This window comes from Lissotriton vulgaris, chromosome 7 (genome assembly GCF_964263255.1).
Source record: "Lissotriton vulgaris chromosome 7, aLisVul1.2, whole genome shotgun sequence".
NCBI lineage: Eukaryota > Metazoa > Chordata > Amphibia > Caudata > Salamandridae > Lissotriton > Lissotriton vulgaris.
The window spans coordinates 1,697,860,229-1,697,869,764 of NC_141695.1; the positions used below are offsets into that span (position 1 = coordinate 1,697,860,229).

General features: G+C 42.1%; 1 protein-coding gene across 1 annotated transcript in view; it reads left to right on the plus strand.

The window, feature by feature from the left end:
- The window catches only part of NTSR1 (neurotensin receptor 1), a 799,660-nt gene extending 790,547 nt beyond the window's left edge, over positions 1 to 9,113 (plus strand). Inside the window, exon 4 of the mRNA XM_086932828.1 lies at positions 5,146 to 9,113. Within this exon, the coding sequence (XP_086788954.1) occupies positions 5,146 to 5,398 (253 nt within the window). The 3' untranslated portion in view covers positions 5,399 to 9,113. The remainder of the gene's footprint in view (positions 1 to 5,145) is intronic.
- Positions 9,114 to 9,536: the final 423 nt, after the last annotated feature.

Consider the following 9,536-nt stretch of genomic DNA (forward strand, 5'->3'; position numbering starts at 1 on the left):
GCCTGTGCTTCAGGGTCACTGCAGTTACGTATAACACGCAGACTTTCCCCATAGGGGATGCTTCTAATGAGGCTAGTTGGGTGGAAACTGTCTGTGTGTAGCAGTGTATTCCCTGCTGTGGGCTTTCTGAACAGTTGTGAGTGCAATCGGCCATCTTTAACAAAAATTGTTAAATCTGGGAAATTCAAGGATGTAGAACTGATTTCACTACTAAATTTCAGATTAAGATTGTTGGCCTGAATTTTCTTCACAAAACTCTGTGCACTGGTCTCAGTACCCTTCCAGACTACAAATAGGTTGTCTATGTAACAACTCCACTGTAGTATGTTGTCCCTCCATTCAGTGTAGTATTCCGCTCGGACCACCTGCTCCTCCCACCAGCCCATATGCAAATTAGCATAGCTGGGGGCGAAGCAGGTGCCCATCGCGGTGCCACATATTTGTTTAAACAGAGTAGACTCAAAGAGAAAGAAGTTGTTATTCAAACAGACTGACGTCATATCCACCAGCATTTGTCAGTGTAACCACAGATTGATTGGTCTAGCCCTCAATGCATGCTTGATGGCCCTAAGGCCATCTTCATGTTTAATGCTGGTGTAGAGTGTTGTGACGTCGATTGTCAAGAGGAGATAATCATCTTCCCATGGTAGGTCATAGATTTTCCGCAGGAAATCTCCCGAGTCTTGGATGTAGGATGGGAGTTGTTTAACCAAGGGGCAGAGGAAAGCGTCAATGAATTTAGAGGTGTTCTCGAGTGCCCCCCCAATTGCAGAAATTATGGGTCTCCCGGGGGGGTTGTTGGGACACTTATGCACTTTTGGGATTAAATAGAACACCGGTGTTACTGGATTACTCACTTTCAAAAATTGCAACTCTTCTTTAGATATTAAATTCTGATTGTACCACTCTTGCAATTGTTTGTTATATTTATCAAAGTTTTCACTCAACACATTCTCATTGACTTTAACATAGTTGTTCTTATTGTTAAGTTGTTTGTAGCTTTCAGATAAATACTGTTCTCTGTCCCATAGGACGACATTGCCCCCTTTGTCTGCATCACGTACAATGCAACTGCTGTTAGATTTCAACTTATTAACTAAGGCAAAATACTCCTTTTCCTGTTTAGTAAATATTTTATGTTTTACACTAGTACACTTCTCAAGATTCTTAAGGTCATTGACCACCAACTCATGAAAAATATCGACAGAGTCTCTCACATTCAAGGGGGTGAATTTTGATGTTGGTCTGAATTCAGTGCTAACAGTTTTTGAAATGTCCACATTTTGTTCTTTAGCTATTTCCAAAGCTCGGCTATTGGCACCCTCTGATTCACCCCGAACATCGCCATTCACTTCCAGATCCAGAAGTAAAGCAGTCTCATTGTCAACAATGTCCATACTTTGCAGCTCCATCATCAGGTCCATATCGGAGACTTGCAGGTTACCATCTTCGTTACCAGGAGCCTTGTTCCCCATGTTTTTCGGTGGTTGCTTAGATTTATTAAGAGCGAAGAACTTTTTCAATTTTAGAGTTCTCACCAGTTTATAAGTGTCTATACGTGTGTCAACATAGTTGAATTCCGCTGGCGGGCAGAAGGACAGGCCCAATTTTAAAACTTGCTCTTCCTTGGGCGTAAGTGTCATCTTGGTCAAATTGATGATAGTTGAGTCTTTGACCTCTTGCTGCTCTAGCTCAGCGGCAATCATTTCGCATTTTTGTTGGCGTTTTTTCCTCCCCTTGCGCCGCCGGCTCCTCTGCCTCTTCCTCTTGGTTTTGCTGTGTAAGACACTTGTCGTCTCGGTCTCAGATTGAATCTTCCTTCCTCCTCTAAAAAAGCAAACTCGTCTATTACAGATGGAACTGTTGTCATTAGTCCTCCTCCCCCACTTGCGCCTTCTTCCAGGTCAGTTTCCACGTCCAAGCTCACCACGCTGCCTGCATCGGACTGAGGTGCTGCTTTACCGTGTGGTGGGTTCATTTTTTGTTTCCGCATGGTATCGAACTTTTTGGCAAAAGTATAAATTTGTCCCCGTTCATAGTCCAATTTGTCTCTGATGAACTTTTGGCTTTTGCGCTCTTTGATGGACGTTTCCAGTTTTTTTAATTGATCTTTCATATCATTCATGTATTTCGTGACAAGTTCTTGATCTGGGTCTTTAGTTAGCATATCTAGGATCTGCTCGATCTCCGTTAACATTTTCTGTCTGTCGGACTCTGCATATTTGATTAGAATCACTAGCATTCGGCATGAGGCATCATGGTTATTGACTGCCCACTCCTTAAGCGTGGTGGGGTCGGGGTTCCCATAGGTTGGAGCTACCATGACTCTTAGACCCCGGGGTATCCTCTTCATTTCTAGATAGCGCTGGAGCGATCTTTGCTCCCACCACTTAGACAGCTCCCCTCTTTTCAACTTCTCCAATCTCTTTAATCTTGTCACAGTATCTGAAGTGGGATTTACGCTTGCTAGCGTTGCGGCTCTACTGGTTGTTGTTTGTACATCATCAAAGACGGAGAGGGCGGCCTCCTCCCGCTCCTGCATTTCTTGGGCTGACATCGTTTTATTTTAAGTGTAGCTAGGAACGTACGTTCCTATCTGGTAACCGCTGGGTACGTGGAACGCTGCCGCTGTCCCACGTTGTTAAAAAGTCCACACCCGGCTTCCCTGTTTCCTGGTCCCAAATCGGAGTCTCCTACCTGGCCCTGCACCTTTCACCGTGTGGGTCCTCCGACTCAAACACGGGTTCGATGAGGCTCCCGGCACTTTTCCGCTCGGATTCGCTAGGCACTCCTGCCTCTGCGTAGTGGAACCAGGGGCGCGGCAAACATCAAACTTCTCTCCTCGTTGCCTCGGAAAATCGTCACCGCCTCCAAACAAACGGGTGTCTCGCCTGAATCGAAGACCTCCGATGCCGGGTCTCTCAAAATCACCACAAAACGAGTAGAAGAACCACACGCTGGCGAGACCATGTACCAGACAAATGAATTTATTTGTCAACCCTCGGACGCGTTTCGCCTGACCAGCAGGCTTGTTCACCAAAGTTACAATACAAACATTCACCTTTTTAAAGTGCAAAAGTGCTGGGTCACTTGAACGGAAACACATTTCGATCAAGGTAATGGAAGAAAGACTTATAGTTACTTCCTTTACACACTTTTCATGAAAAAACATTATCTGTCAATCATTGACAATGCACAGCAATTTAAATAACATTTTGCGGGCTCAGATGACAAAGTAAAGTTGTATTTTATACTCGACTAGGGTTAGCAAAGCTCTGTCCAATTTAGAGGAGCACAAAGCGCCAACGATCAAATTGCTGTCGCATATTATTGGGGATGTTCCCCGGCTTGTTGCAATCACTTGTTGGTTAAGAGTAATATAAATATGTCATCTGAGCCCGCAAAATGTTATTTAAATTGCTGTGCATTGTCAATGATTGACAGATAATGTTTTTTCATGAAAAGTGTGTAAAGAAAGTAACTATAAGTCTTTCTTCCATTACCTTGATCGAAATGTGTTTCCGTTCACGTGACCCAGCACTTTTGCACTTTAAAAAGGTGAATGTTTGTATTGTAACTTTGGTGAACAAGCCTGCTGGTCAGGCTAAACGCGTCCGAGGGTTGACAAATAAATTAATTTGTCTGGTACATGGTCTCGCCAGCGTGTGGTTCTTCTACTCGTTTTGTGGTGATATATATATATATATATATATATATATATATATATATATATATATATATATATATATATATACAATAGTTCTTATCTAACATTTTAATGCAATTCATGCAATGATCATTGTATTTTATTATTGTACTTTTATGGTTATTTCTTGTAGTATAACCGAATAAAGTTCTTTGATTTGATTTGATTTGAAACTATACAACAATATGGCAGATTTGGGAGAATCTAAAAATGAGAGCTCCAAGCTGATCAACTCTGTGTTATAATTTAAAATGTAGCTGTGATAATTTAGAAATCATCAGGGGGTTGTGAACATTGATTTATCTTTTCTAAGTTTCCAGTGTGTTTTAAAGCGTGCTTGCACTAACAATACCAAAATATTTACTGTCTTCCATTTTCATATGACACCTCGCTACACCATGGGACCATTGCTGCCGTTATTGCTTTAGTTCTAATAATGAATTGTTGGCTTTCCCAGCCTTTGAGAATAAGATGTGCCTAACCAAGGACAACCTCGCTGTCGCAGACCGCTCTGTATACAGTGTTATAATTCTTGTCACCTGAATCGAGTCTGGGAGCGTTTGAATTCAATGTATTAGTATTAGGAGAGAATCTTTGAATGTATTCTGTAGCAAAAAGTTTCTTATTGAATGTTACTCATTAGTGCATATCCTGAGAACTGTGTATTTATGTACTAGTGTTTAAAATCTTTTGTCTAGTGTCCTATAAAAGGACATGCATTTCTCACATCGAGGAGACACCCATTTTACCAGTCTTAGAAGGTGAATCTATGCTGGAGTTACTATATAAAGAAAGTGATGTGATCTGACTCAGTAAAGGGGAAGTGAGGATCTAAGTTCTTGATATGGAGGGGACAATGGTGCCGGACCTATATATAAAGGTATTGATGCAATTAGGTCTAGATATTGGCGTTGCATGAATAAAGCCCTAAACACTGAGATAGGGAAGATCCTGTGCTTGTATTTAGAGCTTGTGGAGTTTTCAGGGTGGACACTGAGAAAATGACTGGGCTGGGCTGGATAAATAAGCAGAATAAATAGAGTTTAAGGGTCGTGCAAAGAGGGGACGGGGTTCCTACTGGCTATTAAGGGCTTCCAGACATTGAAATGTCTGTGTCAGACTATTAAAATGTAATTAATAAGGGTATGCATGGTCCACGGTACCATATCGAGCTGTGTTGAGTAGTTTCAGGGTAGGAATCCCCCTTGGTTTGTGTCACTTCTAATGACTTCTTCCAAATCAGGAGTCCCATAAACTGTATTTGGAATTCTGCAACGAAGTCTTCCTTATACCAAGGAGTGAGTTTGAAATGTGCTTGTGCTAATAAAATGATAGCCATAGTCCAGCCCACATGCTTGCTATTCCAAGTTGTTCTCTTTTTGACCTATGATATTCTGTCCACGGCACTAATACCTCCTCTCTGTTATCTTTTTCCCTAGTTTCCTGTACGACTTCTACCACTACTTCTACATGTTGACCAATGTGCTGTTCTACGTCAGCTCCACCATCAACCCCATCCTGTACAACTTGGTCTCGGCCAACTTCCGGCAGATCTTTGTCTCAACGCTTAGTTTTTTATGCCTGCCCTGGAGAAAGAAGAAGAAGCGCCCAACCTTCACCCGCAAGTCCAACAGCATATCCAGCTACAATCACACCTTCTCCAGTCAGATAACTCGCGAGACCCCATACTGAGAAATAAGCTGTGCCGCCCAGGTTGGGGGAAACGTGACAGTGGTCTGCTACTCTTCTCAGCCACACCTTTACATGACTTTCCACTGGAGAGACGGCAGAGCCAAAACTACCACCAAAACAGCTCCCTTGCCTGGATTGAGGAGGACATTTTAGAAGATTGACTCTGCCTTTTGTATATCTGTGACTTTGCAAAGGAGCATGTTTTATGATACATGGGACTATGGATTCTGTCTCTTTGGACTACAGGAGGTCAAATGACCTAAATCAATGACCAAGATATTTGAAAACAGAAATATGTGGGTACCCTACTAATGTTATACTCTGCACGAGCCATATGATTCTTTCAGCAGTACTTCTATTCAATCCTGTGGTTTTTCTGGCTCAGACATCAGCTCCTCTTCCTAATTAGCCAGTGAAGGCCATCTCAAGGTATTTGAGCACCCGAGGGGACAGCCTATATGACTGATGAAGCACCCCTTCATTGAAAGGACATGAGCAGCTACCCATGTAGTAGGACATGCAATATGTTTTTTCCTTAATGCGGGCGTATGGCATACCCTGACAATAAAAACCTCTGGCTGCCCCAGACACGTGCACCCTGCATCCCGCCTCTACCGCATTAGAGGCAGAGAACTATTCCTCCTCTGATTTATGAGCAACCAGACATGTTGGCATATCTCATCATCTGAAGAACAGTAATGTGAAATACAAAAAGTAATAAGCTAATATCTAGTACTAAGGTTAAAATAGTTTTATTTAAAGTCAAGATTCCACAAAAGGGTTAGGCGTGTAAGAAAAGATTTAACAGGTCAGGGGTGGGGTATGTTTGAGGGTGAATTCTGAAGACACACATTCCTATTACTTTGAATCAGGCTCTTAGGTCTTTTAGGTGGTAACAAGACCACTAAAACAATGCTCAGGCAGCATTTGGTAGCAATCATGGTAGCAAACCTTGTGATCACCCTGGATACGTGGAGCAGTGACATACTATTTGATAACACATTTCAGTTTACTAATTTCTACCTTCACAATAGGTCCCATCTCATCACAGGTCAACTGCATCTTCCTCGTCCTGCTCAATATTTGTATGGTTCTCCTTGAAAGGTTGTAGACCAACCAGCCCACGCAAGGAAAATCTTCATCTCCACAAATTTCACAGTGGCTACTTCAGCAAAAGATGCTTACCCATCTTTTTCTTGAAGGCTTTAGTTAGGACCAAGAGAGACCACATATTCAGACATAATGCATGTCTTGGCCATGGGAGAGCTAAGCATTGATAATGTCTCACAAGGCTTGACTGTGCTATCTCAAACATTAATTCAATACTAGACGAGGTAGAGAAATTAAACATTTCCAGCCACAGCTCTCGACTTACGTCATTGTGGCTACATCTCATCTTGATGAGTACGGCTTAAGGCAGAGTCTCAAGAAACAACAATAAGGCGCATCATAAACCATAGAGAAGTGGAGAAGAGAACTTTTAAGAACTCCTCTTTGTGGTTCCACTCAGGACTGAAAGGGCTGGTGGCATTAGGGAAATCCCCTGGGTTCCCTGTAGGATGGTCAACCTCTGTGCAACACCACAGCCTATAAGAATGGAACTTTCATCAATGAAGGAGCTGGTACAGAGCAAAGAGAGGACAGCACAGTCAATGTATACATTGGGAAGAAATTGGTTGACAGGTAGTCTTGGTAGCACCTGCAAGCCTCAATGATGGAAAAAGTTCTTTATCCATCGCCATTCGCATAAAGGGGCGAGAGGAGGGCATCCCAGCAATATCTTGAGTCAGAACATAAACAAGCCTGTTGCATCCCCAGTCCCTGCACATTGCTGTCCATCCCCAGCATGTCTAAGGCAATCCGTGTACATTGAGTGTTTGGAAGTAGAACTGTTCTTTGCCACTGTGTGTTTAATGCTTTTCCTCTGCTCACCTAGACACCTTAAACTGTGAAACCAGTTCTGATGCCAGAGTGTTGAAAATGCCCTTCCTGCTCTTGGCCACTCCCAAGATGTGTTGAACTCCCCATGTATGAAGGGTACGACCACAGCATGCCAGCGTACCAGTGCACTGCCCCACCTGTACATGTACATCCCCCAGTCTTCATCGTGCTGCTGCTTTCATTCCGTGAGAAGAGTTCATTGGAGGTTACATGATGGTAATAAGGGAAAACAGACTGCAAAAATATTTTTTGTAAAAACATAGAGGGTGTGTGTTAGTGGTGGGCTTCAAGGGGCAATCTTCAAAATTTGGCAGATGCCCAACTCTTGATTCCTTTGCTCAAATAGAAGTGGGGGGGCTACTTTCTTTCAAGTGATGGAAGCTCAGCCTTGTGCCAACTCATCCTTTGCAGCAGGCACATTTCAATTGCATCCAAAGGGCCACCCAATTTAGGATGAGACCAGAGTCCAGCATTCACAGCACAGTGGTCCTGCATCAGAAAAAGCAATTGTGAACCCCATATGCCAGGAGGAAACTCACAACTCACAGGGAGACAGTGACGGTGCTTGTATTAGGGATTTGTTTCTGGACAAAAGTGTCAGCTTGGCCAACAAATCACCGTGACATGGTTATTATATTTGTATTTGTATAGCACACATCCCAAGAGATTCTTAGCTATAGAAAAATCACCCAACAATGCGAGGATCAGGCTGGCATACACCACCTTGATACAGTTCTCCCTTTTCTCTGGCAAAGCAGTTTTATCAAACATTCTCACTAAAGTGGGAGACAAGTCTAAATATGGAAGGCGAGCTGTGGCTGGGTGGCTGAAAGTAGTGCATCTGCCTCCCTGGCCTTGTTGGAGCAGGCCAGCCAATCTTTAAGTGAGCCCAAATACACTAGGAAATACAGTCTTTCAAAATGTCGACCGTACATCAATGCCCACCTACATAAATTCTGACCTGGATTTAAGTGCTTGGCCCAAAATACACTAGGACTGATATTAAAATAGCTAATTAATAGGTCTGGTTGGAATTTATAGTTACACCGGCGTAATTGGTGTAGTTTCCGGAATTTTGTATAACTCTTATAAGGCGAAACTACCATATTGTGCCAAGTCATATAATTAAACACCGTTCTCAGCAAACTTTTACTTCGATCGCACCACTTGTCTTCCTCATGCAATTTCTTTTATTGCGAAATGCGTCCTTGTGTCAACATTTTTGCAAAGGCATGTTTCACTGTAAATTAGCACACCAAACAACGGGCTTGCAATCGTTTAATTACATCTCAAGTCACATAATTTTCTGTAAGTTTCACATAATTGCCCAACATCAAAGTTCGCAAATTTCGCGCACCGCTAATAATGAACCCAGTCCTAACATATGTGGAAGTTGAGTTAGAACATAATTTTTTTATGGGAAAATATTTATGGTAGTTCAGGATTTTTTTAACCATTGTGCCAGTCTTTATTTTTGAGTCTAGTTTTTATACAATATTTTTGCAGTCTTTGTTTTCATGGAAATGTACATGACGTCATTCACCGTGAAGTGATTGTGAAACAGCCTTCTTGACACATGCACTCACACAAAGAGGCACTAAAGTTCCCACCCAATGCCTGTGGAAGTGGCTCACGTACTGTGCTCTGGGCGTGTGCCTTCATTGTGTCTGCACATCACACTGGGGTCAGATATCATGTGGGTCAACCCAAGTGTTATACATGGACCTTGTTTTGTGTCTTACCTGTTGTCCGTCAGAAATACTCAAGTCTAAAATAAAATATAAAAACGACATTAAAACTGGAAAGACCTGGTCTCTGTGATTGCAATTAGGGGTGTGCCAGTTTTTTTCGTTTTTTGAATTTATTGTTTAATGTTTTTTAATGAGGTTTTGTGAATTTTCTGCTTTTATTCTGTTTGCTAAGATTCAAAAGTTCCTTGGAGTAAATTTGCCTTCCAACTGTGCAAATATTTTCTGCACATTGTGAGATAATTTTCAGGACACTGTGAGATAATTGTCACTCTAATCCTGTTTGCATATTTTTTTGTCTGCAAGTTTCCTCCTTCAGGCTATTTCTAGGCACAATGGAAACCCTTTCCAGATTTTTCTTTATCGTTTTCAACAAAAATTATCCCAATATGTATGAAGTTTTTAAGTTTTCCATTGAGCTTTACGTATATTGTGAAAGAAAGAATTGC